The sequence below is a fragment of the Vanessa atalanta genome, chromosome 10 (assembly GCF_905147765.1).
Source record: "Vanessa atalanta chromosome 10, ilVanAtal1.2, whole genome shotgun sequence".
Classification (NCBI taxonomy): Eukaryota; Metazoa; Arthropoda; class Insecta; order Lepidoptera; family Nymphalidae; genus Vanessa; species Vanessa atalanta.
Genome location: NC_061880.1, coordinates 9652661 through 9675811, shown reverse-complemented (window position 1 = coordinate 9675811; position 23151 = coordinate 9652661). Strand labels below are relative to the sequence as shown.

The 23151-nt window shown below is 30.8% G+C and overlaps 1 protein-coding gene across 1 annotated transcript; it reads right to left on the bottom strand.

Annotated features, from left to right (window-relative positions):
* Nucleotides 1–2887: 2887 nt before the first annotated feature.
* Nucleotides 2888–22440, bottom strand: LOC125067092. The gene is made up of 11 exons (XM_047675471.1): nucleotides 22386–22440; nucleotides 21321–21540; nucleotides 20559–20689; nucleotides 20183–20338; nucleotides 19654–19775; nucleotides 7677–7764; nucleotides 7001–7154; nucleotides 6284–6417; nucleotides 5904–6059; nucleotides 5343–5412; nucleotides 2888–3059 (listed from the first exon to the last, which is right to left on the bottom strand). Exons 1-11 carry the CDS (start codon nucleotides 22438–22440, stop codon nucleotides 2888–2890), a joined length of 1458 nt encoding a protein of 485 aa, XP_047531427.1.
* Nucleotides 22441–23151: the final 711 nt, after the last annotated feature.

Genomic DNA, 23151 nt, shown 5'->3' with positions numbered 1-23151 from the left:
ATGTTTATTAATTTATTTGCTTAGGAAGCCAACGTGCTATACAAAATATCTAATTATATATATACATCAAGTCTTAGAAATATTACAATGTACATCCCTCTTACAGGCTAACTCGTGTAATAACAAAAAAACAAACAAACAAAAAATACTACTGTGCCTATTAAAGAAGAAATAAATTATAAAAAAAAAACACGAATAACAAAAAGATCATATAAAAAAGACGATGTACGAAAAACAAAAAAATATATAAATGTAAATTAAATTGTAAAGTAAAATGAAAACATGTAATCAAATGTTTTTTAATATAGTTGGTGTAAGTGTTTGGTAGGAGGACTTTATCATATATCATATCCGTCTGAATAGGTATTCTACTGCTAAGCAGCAATGGTTTGTATTGATGTGTTTCGGGTTGAGTGAGTAAGTCAGTGTAACTACAGGGAAAAGGGACATAATAACTTAGTTCCCAAGGTTGGTACGTGATACATGGAGTGGTTGGTAAGATTCTTAAACCGTTCCAACACTAATACCTCAGAGACGAATATATAATTTTATTTTTTTATTGTATTAATTCAATAAAAACTAATGAGCTCCTTTGCGAAGCTGAAATAACCCAGTGGTTAGAACGCGTGCATTGTTACCGATGTTTGCGGTTTCAAAGGCAAACACCACTGATATTCCATGTGCTTAATTTGTGTTTATTTACAAGTACGGCGGTGAAGGAAAACATTATAAGAAAAACCTGCACATGTCTAATTTCAATTACATTCTGTTACATGTGTATCCTACCTAATGATTGATTAAATTATGTGTATGTAATAATCAAATTATTCTATTTTCTACCAATTACTTCAATGATTTTTACATATTGGTTGTGTCCATTCTCTTTAAATATCTTCGGACGTAAGCACATAATATTAGTGATATATTAATTAGAAACACACGATAAATTAGATTTTAAATTGTTAAACTTAACTACCAAACAATGCAGCTGAAGTAATTAAAGTCTTTGTAGTGGTAGGATCAGTTCCCCACTTAATTACATATGGTTGTTATTTTCCTCGCTGTAATTTCCAATTTGAAGCACTCTGCGAGTTCTATTACATTGTATGTCGTTAGGAACCTCTCGTTAGGATATCAAATTTACTCAATATTTTACATTCTAATGAGAGGTCTTTGGTTCTGGGTAACTTTAATATTTATCTTGGCTCATAAATTGCTAGCTGAAGCTGCGGCTTTATCAAACAAAATTTATAAAATATAAACTTCCAACCCTCGTATTAACTTCGTAGGAATGGAGTTTCGTAAAAATGTTAGCGGATGTCTACACTCTATACCTACTATCTATAACCTACTGGTCAAATTTCAAGTGTATAGGTATAGGTTTATAGTTTCTGAGATCTAGTGATTAATCGATGAGTGATATTTCGCTTTTATATATACAGATTTAAACATATATATATTTCTTCGATAATTTTAAGGGATTGTACATTTCAATTGGATTCTTTCATTTTCGTGACTTGATTATTTCTATCTGTAGGAGACGTTTATCACGTTCTATCTTTAAATGCATTCATTTAATAAAGTCGCATTGACACTAATTAAAATGCTATATTAATGCGTTGCATTGGATCAACATGTCATTCTTAAGGTATGAGATATATATACGCAATCGATACATTTTATTTTATTAAATTAACATTTTTTGTTCTATTCTGGTGTTAGTAATTTATATTATTGCCTTCCGGTTTAAAGACTGAGTGAGCCAATATAACTTCAGGTACAAAGGACATAACATCTTAGTTACCAAGTTCAAATTCGTTAGCAATACAAGGGATGATTGAAAATGTTTACAGTGTCTATGGACGATAGTTACCATGTTTTAAGATCAGGTGATGTTGCCAGTCAGTTAATATATTTTAAAAAATCTTATACCGTCTTATTGCGTAGATAACAAACAGCCAGTTGGTGTACACTTCGCTTGTTATCGGCATATCTATCATAAAATTCAGGGGCTTCTTCATTTGTTTTAGTTTCTTCGGTGTACCTCAAGGGTCTATATGTACGTTATTATTATATATTTTTATCGATGTAAAAATATTTGGAATGATTAACTTATTTTACAAGACTTATTGATTAGAGATAATTAAAAATAATTATTTAAAACGGGATATTTATCATGTTTTTATTTTTATTTTTAATTAGTGGAGCTCGATATTTCGACATTATCTACGAATGTTTTGTTCATTTGAAATAACTTTCATTTTAAATACTTATAGTAATAAAAATAACCATGTTAATTTTAAATCTTCTATTAAAAATAAAGTTATAAATAAATTTATTAAAAATTATCGCAATCCTTTATTATAATTGCTGTGTGAGTTCTTTGTTCTGTTGGGATATACAGTATAATATTTATATAAGGTCCCGGGTTCGATTCTCGGCCAAGTCGATGTAGGAAACGTTCATTAGTTTTCTATGTTGCCTTAGGTCTGGGTGGTTGTGGTACCATTGTTACTTCTGACTTTCCATAGCACAAGCGCTTTAGCTACTTACATTGGGATCAGAGTAATCTATGTGATGTAGTCCAATATATACATATATTTATTATCTCAAATTAAGCAATGCTTATGCTTTCTATTAAATAGTTGGAAAATGTACTTAAAATGATCACAAGTAACATTTCTTGTTAATAATATATTCTTAAAACATACGATTCATTTTTGTTTTCCTTTTACTCAAAACATTCAAAAGTTAAAATTGATGATAACCATTTGTTAATTTTGTGGAAAAAATCTTTACCATTTTTTGCAATTTGATTGCTTTTAAAATTTGTACTAATTTTAGCCTTTATCCTGATACTAATTTAGTCTAGGTTGAGTAAACTACCTCAATGGTGCGCCAGTGGATACGACGTACCACACGCTGACTCCATGGGTGTAGATCTCTCGCTGCCGAGCGTCATAAGCACTATGCTCGGTAGCGCGGCATGCTCGTCGTAAATGCGCTCCTTCTGTGAAAATGTCATGTAGCAGAAGGAGGCAGCGGAGCAGGACCCGCCGCTGTAGATCCGATCCACCGAAGAAGACCGGGGAGGAAAAAAGCGCTACTGAAACCTTCTCTCCCTGCCTCAACAGGTGCCGCAGAGACTAAGGGCTCCCAGCATCCTGGGAACCTCCTAGGAATTGGAGGCCAAGTAGCAGGTAGCATGCGAATGCGATCCCGTTGCGCTCGCCGGAGATGGTATTCCGCTGACTCCTACATAGCCCCTCCCCTAGTTTACGTGGGGAAAACGCGTAATGCCTTCTTTGAGTGAAAAAAAAGATTGAGTATATTAGGGTTGTACTTAGTAGATAAGTTAACCTAAATCTTAATAATTTGGTTACTTTTGGCTCAAGTAACGTAGCAAACTCGTTTATATACATCAAAATACATACTGATGAATAACCATTTTATTGAAACAGAGAATGTTAGTTATTTTTAAATAACTTGTAACAACAATTTTATTCAACTTCAACCTGTCGTTCTACCTGTGGTGTTTGTTGTTCCTTTAATTAAATCCCGCAGCAAATTTTAAATTTTAAGAAACTATTTCTGAGTAAAACCTTGTTATTGTACAAGATTATCTAGATGCTAAATAAGCGTGGACAGGTTGTTAAAAACTTTAATAAGAAAATCTACGTCGTTACTTAGGTACATAATATTGTCTATTAAATATTTTGACTTTGCCCAAATTTATCAAACTCCGGTATGCTTTATTTGTTGTCTAGTTTTTGTTAAGGGGTCTGCTCCTCGATTTTAGCTGTATCATCCTCCTACCCTAATCCCAATTTTACTTTGGGTCGCCGCAGCATGTCTTCTTCTTCCATACTTCTCTGTCGGACGTCATCTCGCAAGTAACATTCTTTCTAACCATATCGTCTTTCAAACAATACATCCATCGTTTCTTTGGTCGTCCCCTACCTCTATATCCATCCACATCCATTCTCAAAACCTTTCTCACAACTATTTTAGTTATATAGATTCGGTATTAACTTCATATAGATTATATTGAGACAAATTGTTTATTACAGACAAAGTGCACGTCATTTAGCATCAAATGTTTCTTATATATAATGAGTTAACGTGTTTAGGTTAAGTCAACCTTCGATTAAGAACAATATTTTTTGCATCAATATTGCATATCAATTATGCAATGTTAGTACTGAGTCGTAGACTAAAATGGATATTCAGAAAACTCCACATTAGAATATATCATGTTTTTAAATAAATACTAAAATATTTACATAGTATTTATTTCAACTAGCTTGTTACATGTCAAAATAAATTGTAAAAATATTTGCATTTTATAATTTTAATTAGTTGCTATGAAGATTGGGCATTGAATAAATGCATGCATGTGAATTTTTTTGCGGCGTGCGTGCGTGGTATGTTTACAAGCGAATAGATCGCTTGGTTCAAAACTGATTGTATTATAATTTTATTTCCCATTCCTTACGGAATATTATGAAGTGAAACTTTATCTCTTTTTATACAAAGTGGAGATAAGTCGCAATTATTAAAATTTACATAAAGTTTTTAATTTTTTTTTAAAATGATTCTTTAATTTACACGGTGATCCTAACTTTGGTGCCAAATAACATTAAAATATTCAACCGTTTAGACTCAATGATAACTTATAGGTAATAAATGTCGCACTGCTTGGCAAATGTTTCCTCTTGGAACTTATTATGGCAGAATTTATTTTATACATCTTGTATCATAATGAGACGGAAAATACTAGTATAAGTGACATAAAACATCGTTGACTGCGTTAACACCTACTAAAAATAAAATATTACAATTTTTTACATTACATACATTAACAGCCTCTAAATTTCCCACTGCTGGGCTAAGGCCTCCTCTCCTTTTGAGGTGAAGGTTTGGAGCATATTCCTCCATGCTACTCCAATGCGGGTTGGTGGAATACACATGTGGCTGAATTTCGTTGAAATTAGACACATGCAAGTTTCCTCACGATGTTTTCCTCCACCGCCGAGCACGAGATGAATTATAAACACAAATTGAGCACATGGAAATTCAGCGGTGCTTGCCTGGGTTTGAACCCGCAATCATCGGTTAAGATACACGCGTTCTAACCACTGGCCCATCTCGGCTCAATACATATAATATAAATACAATAAAAAACACAAATGCAGTGCAGTTATTATTGTTTATTATAAAAAAAAATAGACAATACAATCATAACATTGTTGACCTAATTCAATTAAAGCATAACATCTTCAAAGGCAATATGCTTAAGGTAAGTATTGAAAGTTTTAGTCATTATTGCCATGGAAACTGACCAAATTGGATATTGGACGAGCTCGGCGACTGTTTGCCAATTTTGTTTTACAAAGTTTTTCAAGTTGTCCGCTGTAATAAGAAGAAAAAACAAATATTAATATATTATAAGGATAGAAGTGTTCCACACAAAAAATACTTGATAAAAATGAATTCTCGATACGGATTAAAAGAATGTTATCGAGTTTTTTTCGTCAAGATAATATCCGTAGCAGTCCGAAGTTAAGACGTTGGCAGTGGACTCCCATGACATCCAATCGTAATGGATTATAATGATCTGCCTGATTTTAAATGGTTACCATAACCAATAAGTTAGATTGCTGTTTACCTATACATGGCTTTATATTATAAGTACGAGAGACATTTAAGTCACACGGTTCGCGGTGTAGTACCGCAAATAATATAAATATTTATTCCTAATAATTAAATAATACAATAGTAATTTAGGTTAACATAAATAAAAACGGTTTAACCTATTACATATATTATTAATTGCTTGTTTACTAACATATTTTTAAAGGCAAAAACATATGCTTACTTTTTTAATATTTGTTTTAACTTACCTAAATCTTTTTGACCGTTGTATAAATTTTTAAAGTCGTATGTAGCAGAAGTCAACGGCTTGGCAATAATATTTATCTTTTTAATAAATAAATGAGTTTTTCCATCACTTTCTTGTTTTTTTTCCAGCTTCACATTAAACTTTAGTAAATATTCGCCTGAAAGAAATAAAATATGTAAATTACTATGATAATCCCTAATCATCAGATAGAAATCAGAATCAAGCTAGAGATTCGAATAAATTAGAGTAGAAAATCAATGGATGGAAGACATAATAATACTGATGATGCTAAAATTTCTTAACAAGACTGATGTATTCGTGCCTCAAGTGTTTTACTCTTTAAAAAAACGCAATTATAATTATAACGTCTCAGATATTTACGTGAAACAAATGTGAAATCTCCTTTTCCTTCTACAGGTAATGAGATAAGTTGTCCTGTTAGATCGTATTGGCCGACCATCATGAGTTCCGGACAGTTCATGTCACACTGTACAGCCGTGAAGTCATCGTTGAATCTAAAAATATATTAAAGTATAAGTATTGAGCTTGTTCTATTTTTAAAAAACTATAAAAAAACGCTATATTGTATTTGTAATAATAATTTGATGTCATTAGATTTCGAATGACCCAGCATAGTACAAATCTTTTAGAGTATTATTGTTAGAGAATAAATGAATTTGGCGAGCTCGCTAGAGATTATTATTATTTTCGTTGAATATTTCTTTTTCAAAATTGAAGTAAATATTATAAATAACGATTAATCTTTATTGTACACCAAATTTACAATTATCATATAAGGCAGAGTAACTCAAGGCAAGGAAAAACGTACTAAGTTGGTTTTATTGGTAAAACTTCTTAGACAAAATTTGGGCATAATCATAAGACTAGATGTATAGAGGATTAAAATAACGATAAAGAATATACAAATATACAAATAAAATATATATCTGCGAAAATTAAACTAATAAGTACATTCAGTAATAGGAATAAATAAAATTATCCAAAACTATGAGCTAAACAGTGAAAACTTACTTTAAATTTGACATTATGCATTTTTTAAATCCTGTAATAGAACTATTGTATAATTTGTATTTTAACGTTGACAGGTCTCCATCAACAAATGGAATAAATTGAGGATCAGAAGGTTCAACTCCAAGTTCTGGGATTCCATCACAAATTTTCGGTAACGCAACATTTAAAGATTTCTCTATACATGTTATATCACTCTTTGGACATGGTGTTATTAAACTACCTGAAAAGAAAAAGTAGAGAGGTTTTTATAAGAAGGAGCATTTTGAATTAACGTAAAAAGATAAGTATACTGTTCCAAAAGGATTTTCAATTCGTTTAAATCGATCACCATCAGGTTCATCATAAATCATTTTCGCGTGATCATGACGTTTCACAATTATAAGGTATTTTTTTATAGATGAGAATGTTATTTACATTTCATCATTTTTGTAAATAAAAATATATATGATGTATTTTTTTGTTTTATATAGGTGGACGGTTTTATGGGCGCCTAGGCGGTGATGACCACTTACAATCCGGTGGCCCATTTTTTTACCGCCTATTTTATAAAAAAAGCTAGAAAACTACTTGGCAAAATGATTTCGACGTTTGATAGCTATTTATTGAGAAAGGTTAACCTTAACGATACCCTGATCATAAGCCGATTAGAATTGTGGCCATACTGAAAATTATGATGTAGAACTACACCTAAATACTAAGAAAATACAAATAATATAAAAGTTAATTAAATTATCAAACTTACCTGAGAAAACACCACTAGCGAAGAAAAAAGTTAAAAGCAATGGGAGATACATGACATCTAAATGATTAGGATGGACTCCAAAATTGTTCTGTTCCAAATAATCATAGCAAACATAATATATAGCATACCGTTTAACAGTAAATATAATTAACTTCATGTTAAGTGCGATAGAAAAAAAACAGAAAATTTTATAGTATATTTTTTTTCCCGCGTTTTTTAATTAAGCCTTCCTGTTCTATTAATACTTCCTATATAATTGAAAATGCTTATGTTTTTTATTTAGAAAAATAATTTAATATCAATTGGTTCAAAATCATTTATGCTAGAATGCATATAGTTGTATCTTTCGTCGGTATCTTTGATCTAGTTACTGGCACGTCAGCACATATTGTCTCTTTTCTGATCTGTCTCGGATCGTGTAAGATTGCCCTCCCACCGCCATCATCAGGTACATTTGTTGTAAATTATAAATTTTAGTGCCGCTTATTCTTTGTACTAATTAGTTTTAGTACAATTAATAAGTAATATTATTTTATAACTTCTTGTGTATCGCGTCAAGCGTGACGTTGCTGGGTTATATTATTTTTTTTTTACTTTATGTTACATTAATCTACACCGTTACAAAAAAAAATGTATATGTGTAGTATTGAACGAATAAACTAACAACGTCATTAGTTTAATATTTAAGGTGTTTTTATTTTTACCTAATTCCAACCAAAAAAACATAAAACATTTATTTTATAAGATTAACTAGCGACCCTCCCCGGCTTCTCACGGGAGCAATGCTCATACTAAATATACTACAGAATGTCTTACAACTTTCACAGCTTTTTTGTCATTAGACAATACAAATCTGTCCCTGTGTTTTAAACACGTAATATCTTCGAAAAAAAAATATTTAAATTTCATGCTGCAAAGGGCCATATTAATCTATATTAAATGCAAAGTGTATTTAATCAAAAATGGTTATTGTAGGTCATCCCTCAGAGATAGTCATATACTATTGGGGACTATTTTGAAGACCTTTTTAAAGTGTACAATACTGTAGTACATTATTTTGATCTATCTCGTAGGGTTGAGCTAGCATTTACAATGTAAGGGCAAAAAAATGTGTTTATTTACATCACTTTTGAAACCTCTAAAATGGTCAGTGTTTACTATACTGTGCATGTATTATACATATAAACTTTCCTCTTGAATCAATCTATCTATTAAAAAAAAACGTATCAAAATCCGTTGTGTAATCTTAAAGATGTTAGCATACCTACTACTACTCTGTAATGTAATTTATATTTATGGTAAAATCTATCATTGATTCGCGGTATAGATTGTACGGAATAAATAATAAATAAATAATAAATAAATATTGGACAACATCACACACATTACTCTGATCCCAATGTAAGTAAGCCAATGTAAGCACTTGTGTTATGGAAATCAGAAGTAACGACGGTACCACAAACACCCAGACCCAAGACAACATAGAAAATTAATGATTTTTTCTACATCGACTCGGCCGGGAATCGAACCCGGGACCTCGGAGTGGCGTACCCATGAAAACCGGTGTACACACTACTCGACCACGGAGGTCGTCAGTCAGGAATAGAACCAAAAAGACTATGTTACTGTTATTATATATGTATATTATAGTATACACATATTATAATTTTATTATCGTCGATATAATTATTATTTAATTAAAAGCCATATTAAAACTATTTTTAATGTAACGAAAAAATTAAAACTTCTCACGCGCGTACGTACCATTTTTCATTAGCAACATTACCTAATTTTCAACCTACATATCAGTGATAATACAATATTTGCATGGCCAAATTTTTTTTTTCTTTCAACCATAAAAAGTAACGAAGTATCGCCAACAAGTTATACAACATCATAAATACCTTTTACGTAAAAGGGTAGGCCATATTTATATAACAAAAATAGAAAAGGATCTAAAACTCATCCCTGTGGAACACTAATTATTAACACAGATTTTAAACAAATATAAAAAATAGTCACAGTTATTTTACTATAGTTTCTTCCGGTATGTGAGAGTCTCGAAGCCTGTTCCTCTCTAAAACAAGGTATAGTTACCCCCGGGAAGGTACTACCAGCATCTACTGTGGAAAATCCCCTCTGGGTAGTCATGCTCAGGACGTACACCACCTGAACAGGTATGTCCAGGCTCAGATCATAGCATCAGGATCGTTTATCGACCGTGCATTTTCTGATTTAAAATCTGGTGATCCATAAGGTTGCATACTATCACCTACTCTCTTTCTTCTGCATATCAATAACTTGTTACAAATCAGTAATATTCACTGCTAAGCAGACGACAGCACAGCAGAGGGAACACGTCAACGAAAACAGGCACAAACTTGTGTCTGAAATATAAGTCACTATTTGTCGTATTTCACACTTTAAGAATATTAAATTTGCTACCATAGCCAGTATTTAATACAGGCCTCGTTCATGTCCTCATTCAATTGGAAGGTAAAGTCAAGTTGGCATCTAAAAAGCTTGGTATGCTTAGCAAGGCAAAATTATATTTTACATCAGCCCATCGCCTAAAACTATACAGCAAGGCGCAAATCCGGATCCGGAACATGGAGTACTTTTTTCACAGGGCACCAAGAGTCGTCGTCGCGTCGGGGGTCTCTCGGAGGCTAATTGAGAAAAACAGGTGTAGTTTGCAACAAAATAATTTATTCCGAAAAAATCACAAAATAGACACAACCATCAATGTCGTTTGCCCTATGTATGAAATTTATTACAATTTGTGTCACCCCTCGTGTTTAAAATTTTTATTTTTACTTTTATTATAACAGAAATTTTATGACACGTAAAGTAACCACGCCTTAACTTATTTTATTTCTTAGTAATAATACAATATTGTTCATTTTGTTATCATGTTATAATGGCAATAATGGTTCATAATAAAATAAAAAAAAAATAAAATCGATATAAATAATTACAAAGAAATTACCCTAGATATTTAATAGTTAATTAGATATTTGATATAAATATGATATTGTAAATTGGAAATATTTAATTTTATGAAAGCTTTTCTTGAATTTAGATTCTATAAATGTATTTATTAAATTAGATTTTTATTTAATAGGTATAATAAAGGTTTCGTCACAATTCGTTGATTATAATATTATTTACATAAAATAAAGATTATTTCCTTTTCTTATTTCGGATGTTCAACAATACCTATTACGTCAATAATTACCTTGAAAATTATGTATAAAATAATATCTTATCTTACTCAGTAAATTACCTGGTCGTCCAAATATTGTATTCGCAAGATAAAAAAATATTATAATTGAAACATACAAGGTTTTAAAGGGATATCATCGGTATAGATCTATTCACTTACGGAGACGAACAAACCTCCACGTCATTTTTTTTTTATAATATTATAACATATATATAAGCACGAATGTAACCACGAACGTCATTCTCTCATTAGTATTAATGAGTGACGCACGTGCTTACAAGATATGAGACGACTAAGAGTAGAGAAAAAATATAAATTAAATTATATTATTGAATTATGTATCTATTATTAACGGGGTATTCCGTCACCTTCGTGAGTAAATAGATCTATAAGTGTTTGATTAACTAAGAAATTAATTTATAAAGACATAATTGCGAATATATTTTACTCGGTGGTAGGGCTTTGTGCAAGCCCGTCTGGGTAGGTACCACCCACTCATCAGATATTCTACCGCCAAATAACAGTACTCTGTATTGTTGTGTTCCGGTTAGAAGGGTGAGTGAGCCAGTGTAATCACAGGCATAAGGGACATAACATCTTAGTTCCCAAGGTTGGTGGCGCATAGGTGATGTAAGGAATGGTTAATATTTCTTACAGCGCCTTTGTCTATGGGCGGTGGTGACCACTTAACATCAGGTAGCCCATATGCTCGTCCACCAAACAATGCCATAAAAAAAAAGAATATTCTAACCTCTCATATTAGTATTATATTATGTATTACTTGTAAAGTAAGAAAATAAAAATTACTAAAGTTTTATTGTAGCAATAAATTTCCAAATCATTGTTTTTATATTAAAAATATGCAAGGTCACATATGCCTAGTTTGTAGCATTTATTTTATAAATTGGAATAAAAAGATATCTCATACAACGTCAAACGATGCTCTTATAGATAAAAAAGTGTCCTTTAGTTTTTGACGTAAGTTTCGAAAGATAATACTGACAAAATTAAACACTGTTAGGTTACACTAAACACTGTAGGTTTTAAATACTCTAGTCAGGTGATAGGTCAAATAATTATAATTTCGAGAGTTCGGTTCCATAATAAATTATATGAAAATCACTGAAGGATTAGAGTTGTCTGAGGTTGAGGTTGAAAATGAGATTTGTAGTTAAAAATTGCAGTGTAGGCATTAATATTTTATGTAAGCAAAGTGTTTATTAATAAATTAAGGATGAACTCAAATAAAAACGTAGTATTATTAATAAAAAACATATTTAAGAAAATATATGATATTCTATTGTTTGTAATAATATTCATAATCACGAACGTCATTTATGTAAATAATGAAATAAATTGGCCCCAAGATACTTCCTTAAGGTACACAAATAATAGGTACCGTTTCAGTAGTAATCGTGTAATCATGAAATAAATCAAGATATTCTAAATGTACTTCTTGCTCAATCAAATTCGATTAAACTATATTAATGCTATTTTTAATCATCTGTTTCACAACTGAATATTGATTGGGCATCAGCAATTAGGACGGTGTGATGTTGCTTTAAGACTTAAATTTACTTTGGCAGATTCGAACGACGGCCCCTCACTCACCCATACGGTATTTATATGGTTATTCAAGAAATAATTAAAACTTATAATGACATTATATTAAGTAATTATATTTGTAGAACATTATATTTGCGTTTAGTTGTAACTCAATTTATAAACAAAAACATATAGGGGAATTATAATTAAACATATTTATATATCATTAAATTTGAATTGAATATTCGGCTAAATCAAAGATACCTTTGAATTCTAGATATCCATAATATCACGATGTGATTAGTAAAGTACGTATGGCTATCTAGAATGTTGAACATATAAAATAACTAGGACATAAAGGGGTCACATTAGGTTGGATAACGATATTATGTTTTTTATTTCGATGTTAAATAATAAATAAAATGTATACTTAATTGAATACATATATAATTGTATTTAACTAACATGACTGTATTTTTATATGTTGAAAAAGAGTAACTGAGTACTGAGTTTCTTGTCGGTTCTTCTTGGTAGAATCTACATTCCGAACCGGTGGAAGCTTTACTTTAAATAGTTTGTTAAATGACGATTCAAGAGTGCTTGTAAAAGCCTACTTGAATAAAGTATATTTTGATTTTGATAAAGATAAATGTTGTATTGCTTAAAATCGCTTCGTAAATTAGACATCATTTTTAGTAAAAAGTACAGGATTAAAATACATATAAACCTTCTTCTTGAATAACTCTATCTACTAAAAAAAAAAAGCATAAAAATGCGTTTCGTAAACTGAAAGACTGACAGACACAGACGGTGGGAAACGACTTTGTTTTATACTATGTAGTGATAGTGAAGTAAATCGGTTAATAACATTTATATAATTATTATTACAAATGAATTATGAAAACCGCCTTAAGAAGGATGAAAAGGAATTTATTTTATAGTTATTTAGTTATTTTATGGATCTAGTGAATTAAAATAGAACGGACCAATTCTAAGCATTTTACGCTGAGAAATTCTATTGTTATACAATTTTATAAAATATTCGATGAAGTTTTATTCGTAACGTTTTCAAATAAGCATAATAAACGTACAACATTTTTTACATTAAGGGCAGAAAAATATAGCAACGTTTACTCTTATGCGAAATTTTCCTTGTCGTTCAAAAAAAACAAAGTTATTAAGCTATATACATAACAATATGCAGTAAATAACAGCTTTCGGTATGTAGATTCTGCCGAAAAGAATCGGCAAAAAACTGAGTAGTTACTCTTTTCCAACATTTGTGATACGTTATGCTAGTTAAATATATATATAATATCCTGTCTGAAAGTCAACAAGTATTAGCTCCCGCTCTTTTTATATCTATAAAATCTTGTGCTCAACAATCTGTTTTTTTTTTTTTTAACTGTTTTTTTCCAAATGATTTGAATTTTTGAATCGGTAAAGTTTAAGATATCTGCGGAATTTTAGTATAGAAACGAATACCGAATCCCAAGAAGGATTTGTTGACTGAAACCTGGAGTTATAAGCTGATCCTTACATCTTATGTACAAACAATGATTATTACTGATTCTATCAAAGTGATCACAGATACTGTGAGTATACATAGCATTGTTGTACATATATTGTGACGCAACTGTGAGTATACTTTGTTATAAGCATGCCTAAGGTTATAAATAGATTTATCGCTCCAAGATTATAAATAAACCGGACCATAGTTTTTTTTTTGTAATATTAACAGATTCAATATTCGTTACCCCAAAGTAATATGCCATATGACTTAATGCTATGAAAATAACTAAAACATACTAGACGAGCGGTATCAATATCAGTTAGTTGTCTTACTTTTCTAATCGCATATGCTGCGGAGCTGAGTCTTCCTGTAATGGACGATAAATGAGGATTCCGCTGAATTTTAGAATCTAATGTTATTTCTAAAAATACCGTAGTATCGGTTACATTAAGATAGTTACTGTTTAAAAATATATAATAATTTTGTTTTCTAACATTAGGTACGTTAAAACTAAACATTATGTTTTTTTGCATTCAAAACTAAATTATTCTTTGTTAACCAATCGTGTATCTGTGAAAGTGCACTTTTTAGATCATCATAGTCAGTTTTTTCTATAACAATATCAAAAATATATTTTAACATAAAAAGGAAATCATTTATGTATCCTAGAAATAGAAAAGGATCTGAGTTTGAACCTTGTGGAACACCCATTAATTTTTAACATAGAACCAGAAGACGTTATTGCATAAATGAAAACTTGTTGAACTCTTTGACTTAAGTATGTAGCAATGAGATCAAGAACTTTACCTTTAACACGTAATATTTCAAGTTATACAAAATCATTTATTGTTTTACACAATCAAATACTTTAAATAAATAGCAGAATACTCTAATAGCATTCTGTGATTTTTTCTAAATATATTTGAGAAGTGCTAGTTCCCATCAGTTGATGAGCAACTTGTCATTAAACTTAATTTCTCGCTATGAAAAATAACATTTTTGTATAGAAATAGGTCTGTAATTACTGAAATCGCTGTTTCCAGTGTTTTAGGAAATGAACGTTTTTCCAAGCTATTGTAAAAAAATACTGCTATATACTGATCAATATCATATATAATGTTACAATGAATTCTACCGAAATACCCCATATTTTAATATTAAGGACTTAAAATACTTCTATGGTTATATTGCAGATATTGTTTCAAATAAAAAATCAATAACGCATTTAGAAACGTTATTATTGAATAATTTAAGTGAAAAAAATTAATGGGCGAATTATCAAAAAAAAATTAATTTACAACTTTTTATTCTGAATGTGTATTTCCGCAAAGACTACTAATAACATCCCATATGACTTTTTTATCTAACATAGGAATTTAATTTTGATTCTGTAATATTTGATGTTCATGAAAATACAGAGGTACTTGTCGGGGTTTGAGCCTGCGATCATCGGTTAAGATTCACGTGGAATCGGCATAACATAAAAAATATATATATTGATTGATTAAATTAAATTTTAATATAAACTTATGTCAATCAGTTTGTGAAGCTAGGAAGAGCAATTAAAAAAATCCATTTATAATTATAGTACGATTGCAAAATGGTGAGGTATTCTGTAAAAAGAAACTTAGTACAGAACACTAGCGTGCAATGTAAGAATGTGATATGTGACATTGACTGTAATAATTATATTATTTACTAGCTGACCCGGCGAACTTTGTTCCGCCTTAGATGCAATAAATGAGCAGATTTTAGATTTTATTAAGTTCAGTTCAGTTTTTATTAATATAATATATAAATAAAAAAAATTCAAGAGTTTTAATGATTCTTTTAGTGCATAGGACTCTTCAGTGAAGCGTTTTGTGAGGACATTTTTTGTTTTATTATCAGGCGCAAGAAAAAATCACGCCGATGGTCTTCCGACCCGTGAACATGCCACATATAATTAACCATGGGAAAACATGCATTATTAAGATTCGGAGCACAAACTTTCAAAGATTGGCCTTGTGATTTGTTAATGGTCATAGCGAATGCAAGATGGATCGGAAATTATATTGTCATCTATATCTTTACTCTTAGCCGCCAAAATTGCTCGCTCATTGAACCATTCATTATTTTTGTGGTTAGTAAATATGTTTGGGAATACTTTCTTGATGAGTTCATCCTTCGATGAGACAAATTCTGAGAAAATGAAATCAATCCGCCCCATTCGTTGATAGGTACTCGACAATTACCGATAGTTAGCAATTGCTCTGAGAAGTTGGAGTTTTCTTTACATAGCGCGATAAATTCGATGATTTGAGGCAAGAGTTTACTTCGTCAGCATCTTAATCTTGGAATTACTGGCAGTTTTCGGTGGAAATAGCCAGATGGTAAAATCGTTGCACCTCCAAAATATCTCAAGTCATTGCGTAGATAATTCAGTGTTCGGTTAAGTGCTTTCAATGCACGTTTATGTGCCATTGTGCATTTGTTCCAGGTGATGTTTTTTGATGCTAATAAAACTTTGAACATTGCGGAGTGTTTTGCAATATGTTGGTTCTCCAATAGTTTGAAGATTTAATGGCAGTTTTAATACTGAAGATACGGCATCCTTCTAACAAGGTGGTTGCTATTCCAGAAGCAACTGCAACCTCAATGTTAGATATCGCACGAACAGTGGCTAAAACTACTGACATGAGAAATATCTTACCAGTTCCACCAGGGGCATCCAAGAAATATAAACCATAATTTCCATCATTAATCGCCTTCATGAATGTATTATAAATATCAATTTGTTCAGGGATTTAACAGGGGTATATTCGTTTGAACTACTAAATCTATTTCCTGGTGATCATGTTCACGTTTTCGTTCCGAAACGAAATTAAATGTATTCTATGTCCGTCTCCTGGTTCTAAGCTATCTCTTCACCAATTTTCATTCAAATCAGTTCATACGTTCTTGAGTTATAAGTAGTGTAACTAACACCCCTTTCTTTTATATATATAGATGCCATACGCATTAAAATGGCGTATTACCATAAATCGGTTGTCAACATTAATTCACAAATGAGATACGAAGTGAATTCTTATAGAACAGCACTGCAGTTTGCGTTTCTAATAAAATTCTAGTCAAAGTCAAAGTCAAAGTCAAAGTCAAAGTCAAAAATCTTTATTCAATATAGAAGTGTTTACACTTGCTTATTGATTGTCAAAAATCTACCACCGGTTCGGAATTTAGCACCTCGGACCTGAGAAGAACCGGCGAAAGAAACTCAGCGGGATATATTTTTTATTTATTTTTTTAACCATTTTCCATGTACAATGATAATTATATTTTAGTTATTTGAAACAGCCTGGAGGCGATCATTTCATTCCCAAGGTGTGCAGTCAACTAAAAAGTCATTAGTGTTGTAATATCTTTTAGCACACAAACGCTCTTTAACGATTCTTTTGAATTTTATAATTGAATAATTTTGAACGTTTTCTAGGATCCTGTTGTAAAAACATATACATTGCCCCAAAAAAGAGTTACTAACCCTGTGTAATCGGGTACTTTGAGTAACAAGTTTATTCTTGTTCCTAGTGTTAATAGAATGTACGTCACAATTTCTGGGAAAATCATCTATGTTTTTGCGTACATACATAATATTATCAAAAACAAATTGAGGAGCGACATTCTTTAAATTTACCTCTTAACGAATCTTTTGGGCCCAGGTTATAAATTGCAAGAATAGCCCTCTTCTGCAGTACAAAAATAGTATTAATGTCAGCTGCATTACCCCAGAGTAGGATGCCATACGACATTATACTATGGAAATAACTGAAGTACACAAGGCGAGCCGTATCCACATCATAGTAAAAAATAAGACTAGAATATTTTTTAAAACGTAAAATTCCATCTGTTCATTCTACTCTCGTTTACAATGAATTCGCGATCTCATAACTGCAGTAATTTGATTTAGAATAACGAAAATTAATTTTTATTATTCCTAAATATTTTTTTATGACTATTAATGCAAAGCAATACAATTAAAATTTTAATTTAAAATTAAAATATAATTAAAATAATATTTTAATACAATTAAAATTTAAATTTTAATTTAACAATTATTTTAATTTTCAATTAAAATAATTGTTCGATTTCAGAATCCTAATTTAATTAAAATATTCACTCAAAGATAGAAAATAAAGAAAAAACGTTCCTTAATATTTTCCTTTTTCGATCGAATTCCCCTAAAATCTGATAAAACTTAGTCTTAATCCATTTTGTTCTTACTTTGCTTTTATCTTTGATGCCGGGTAGCGGATAAGCCTATAATTTGTATTCGATTTTACCGTAGCTAAGGAGAAAAAAAGTCATAATATAGTAAAGTGAGTTTTTGCATTTTATTTTTTTCAAAAATATTATGATACTAACAAAAAAAAATCTTAATTTTATGGGGTCACTCTTCAACAAAACAAAAATCCTAGGTATCGACTGCGGTACTTTAAAGTTTTCAACAGGCTTTTTTATTTTTATTTTTGAAATGTCAAATAAGCTTCGGAACTAAATAATGTTACAATAAAAAATAATTCTTCTTGTCTTGATACTATTTAATACTCTAAGTAGAAATTTATGTAATTTTTCAAAATAGCTACCCGGGCATGAATTTTCATGTACTTAATAAATATTATGTATTTTTTTAATTAAATTCATTTCGTATTCGAAGATGAAGGAAAAAACCGTAAGGAAACCTATAAGTGCTGTATAAAATTCTGTTAAATATGGAGTAGGATATACTCCAAACCTTTGTCTCAAAAAGAGACCTTAGAAAAAAAAGTAGGATATTTACGACTGTCTTTTAGTTTAAATGCTTGTATATTATGCTTGATTATTTATTAACGTCTGTAATGAAATAAAAGGGTTAAATAAATTCATAAATCACATTCCTTTATTAATTATAGAAGCTTTACACTTATTGATTAACAAATAAAATACTACCATCAGCTTAGAAAACAAATTAGCCTGATGCGAGAAGAACCGGCGAAAGGAAACTGACAGTTTCTTTTTAAATTTGCAACTGTTTTTTGAACGCTTTTTGGGATCCTATTGTAAAACCGTATACATTGCATCAATCAATCCATTAATATTTATGGTCCATTGCAACTTGACATTAACAGTAAGGCCAAGAAATTTTGCTGACTCAACAAGATCCGTCAATTCCCCAGTAACAAGTACATCAGCTTTTACATGTATTCATATTTGGTTAATAAATAATTTTACAACTTTTGTTTTTTTTATTATTTAGCTAAGAATATTTACGCTTAACCAGTGAACTATAGAGATAGTATGTTTAAAACGACATTCTGTACCTGTTTCCTATTAATTTTAAAAACTAAGGAGGTATCATCAGCAAAAAATATATATCATGTTTGTTCCCTACAAAAACGGCAAGCATGTCTGTCTGCATGTCTATGAGGTATAGGAAAGGTCCAAGTATTGATCCTTGAGGTATCCATATCAAATAATGTAACTTTCCTAGTTAATGAAAGGGTTTTTTAAAAATAACTTTTTAGGGGGAGAAGGGAGCTGTAACTTTGTAATTTCTAACCATGCGAAGTCAGGACAGACACCTAGTAATTAAATCTAAGATTGAATTCATTTAATTGTATTCGGTGGTGTTAAAATTTTAAGCTATCGACTTAATCTAGCATAATATCTTCATACGTTACATGTTTCAGGTATTCGTTGAAGTTACTGACGATTTTTACAATGGAAGCCGACCAAATTGGGTCTTGCATTAGCAAACAGACTTCTTTCCAGTTTTCTACTGCATACTTGTGAACAGCTTCAGCTGCGAATAAAATTATAACTTATAATCCTAGTAGCCTTTAAAATGTGAACATTTTGTCTTTCCTTTTCCGATTAAGCGATATATCCATAGAAAATAGTTAGTTGCTCAATACAACGCTAATTATGGAACTAAACTCTTTTTGTTTATTAGATACCAGCGTACATTATAATGTAAGCTGGTATTATGTGCAATAGTGGTATGTGTGTTAGTATGTGAAAGATTTTTGCTTAAGTCCTAAGATAATGACAAAACGAGTCAATAGGTTTTGAACGATAGGTGATTAAACATTGTATGCCGTATTCTGTCATATCTTAAAATGATCATAAGATAACCTTCACTGTAAATGAGATATTCATACACCTAATATTCACACATTAAGCATTACAATTAATTGTTTCAACACTTACCTAAATCTTTTTGACCGTTGAATAAATTTTTGAATTCAAATTGAAGACCTGAAAGTGGCTGAGCTACGAACGTCATGTTTTTAATGACAAAATGAGTTTTTCCATCTGTTTCCTTTACTCTTTCCAATTCGGTGTTAACGTTTATTAAATAATCAGCTGTAAATATATAAAATAAAATATATTATTTTGAATACAACCTCAATAATGAAACTTTAATTAAATTATAGTACATTTACCACTTATTTGAAAAAAAAATCAAATTGTTAATACTCTTCACAAAAATAAAGATATAATGATAAATGATTTATATTTGCGGGATAACTTTTTTTAAACTGTAGCAATAATAATTAAAAATATTTAACTTTCGAATACTTACGTGAAGACAGTAGATAATCTCCTTTTCCTTTTATGGGTAGTTTAATAAGGCGTCCTTCCATTTCGTATTGACCATTCATCGAAAATTTTGGGCATTTCGCGTCACATTGTACATTGTAGTCGTCATTGAATCTGAAATAGAAAAGTACAATTGTTACTTAAGTATATATTTTTGTCGCGGACCAAAACAAATATTTTATTATCCCTTTAAGACTAAACTGTATGTGTAACAAATATGTCAAAAGTTATTTATAATGATATTTTTGTTTTAAAATTGAGTAGCGATATCATTATTAGGTATGACTTCTTGGGCCATCGTATTTTTCAAAATTAATTTTGTACAACAACAATGGCAAAGACTTTTTGATTGAATGTTTAACTATTTTATTTCTGTTAAAATGTTTTTGTATCTGTATTTCTGAAATGTAGAATTACAAAATAGTTTAATATTACTTAATTGAACGAAGCTTGTGTTAGGAGAGAGGGTTATAATAGCCCAAAAAATTACAATCGTACTTGTTATCTTCGCATATGTCCTAATATTAGTATAAACGCTTTTACGTCAAATCTAATCAACAATTATATGCTACGTATGCTTTTACAATTCCTTTGAAATTAAAACATATTATTAACGCTTAATTTATTTTGATAATATTTGTCGAAATCTACATGATAGTGTTTGGTGACTGTTGGTATTCTTGTGGTCCGTTTTTTATATTTTTGTGTGCTGTATTGAAATTTAATATAATAATCGAATACTTACTTTAAATTTTCAATTTTGCATAATTTATATCCAAATAGGGTGCTATTGTATAGCTTATATTTCAACATTGATAGATTTCCTTCAATATAGTCAAGGGCTTGAGGGTCAGTGCTCTCAACACCAAGTTCTGGGATACCAGCAATTATTTGCGGAAGCGCATCATTTACTGATTTTTCTATGCAAGCTATATCAGTCTTCTTGCATGGCGAAATGAGACCACCTGAAATAAAATAACGAATATCACAACAATAACAATACGTATATGTTATGTTTAAGCTAATCCTCTATATTCAACAGGTTTTTCTAGCAATATTTAAGATCATTTTAACATTTGCTACACTAGGAAGCTTCCTAGTATAGCAAATGTTCCTGTTAAATCTAGCTAGATTATAAAATGGATCACTAATATTGCCCATTAATCACATGCCATACTAATACACATGCACTATTAACCATGGAAGCTAAGACGTTATTTTTTTTTGTGCTTTTAGTGGCTTTATCCATCTTGAAAGATGAATATTGTATTTCTGTTAATACTGTATTTTTGTACTGCTGTTTGTACGCAAGAATAACTGATAATAAGTGTTAAATATCGGGACCAGTTCGTACAAAGTCCAAATACTAGTCATCATGATTTGCTTATCTTATCCCTTTTATATGGGATCGAAATCCAATGCTACATGAAATAGAATTTGGTAGAATTGTATGGGCGGCCATTTGCATAAGGATTAGTTTTTAACACCTCTAGTATTTTTGTTGGTTTCCGCCTTTATATTAGAGGTTAGTTAAGACATTAGAATGACCCAAGGTATTTAAAGAAGTGCTCAACAAATATTTCCTTAGTCGGCTGTTATGTCACCAACCGATTCAAATATATTTTTTCTGTAGATATAATAACGAAATAAGAAGTACCGAATAATCTGGTTAATTTTACACTTTTTAATCATATTTGGTGTTAGGTACCTCTACAAGCCTGTCTGGGAATACAGCAAAAGCTAATAAGAGTAATAACACACCGAGCAACTTTTAATGAAGTTGTATTGAAAAAAAAAATACTTAACTTACTTGAGGAAACATCACTGATAAAGTAAATAAGGGCTACCGAGATTGAGAGATACATCGTGTTGTCTGTTCGACTTGGTCGTGTCAACAATGAATCTATTATAGTCGAGTGCAATATTTAAGTATAATTTACATCTTGATAAGCGTGATACAAGAGGATTATTATAGTTTATTGTTAAAAAAATCATAAAAATTATATTAAAACTAGCAAAAATATATTGTATCTTTGTACGCGATCAAAAAAATTAATATTTAATTAATGCCTTCGCTATGTCCAAACTGGTTGCTAATTCCTCCGTAACTTAGACTCAACTGCTTCTAAAAGTCACATGACCATATCATGATCGGAGGGATGCCTTCGGGACCACTCGACTTTTAATTTTCCAAGAAAAGACTTGTTTTACGAACTGGATTTTGCCGGAATTGAACCTGCGACACCGTGGTATCATATCACAGGATTGTCGGTGTTGACTTTCCTCGGTTATCCGGAGTCGAGTCGAAAGATCAGCTTACTCCTCCCCGATTTGGTCTAAGGAATCACTGTCCCTGTGCAGAGATGGAAAATAAGGTTGACTAAAATTCTCTCTGAAAGCCTTAGAGAGAAACCAGAACGCACGTGTTTTTGAATAAAGACGCACCGATCTCTCACCAATTCTGCCAATGTGCTCCGTTTTCGCCTTAGCAATGAAGTTTTTGAAGGGCCTAGAAACAGATTTATCATTTACAGATGAAATATAAATAATACTGCTGAATAATTTTTGAATTTTAC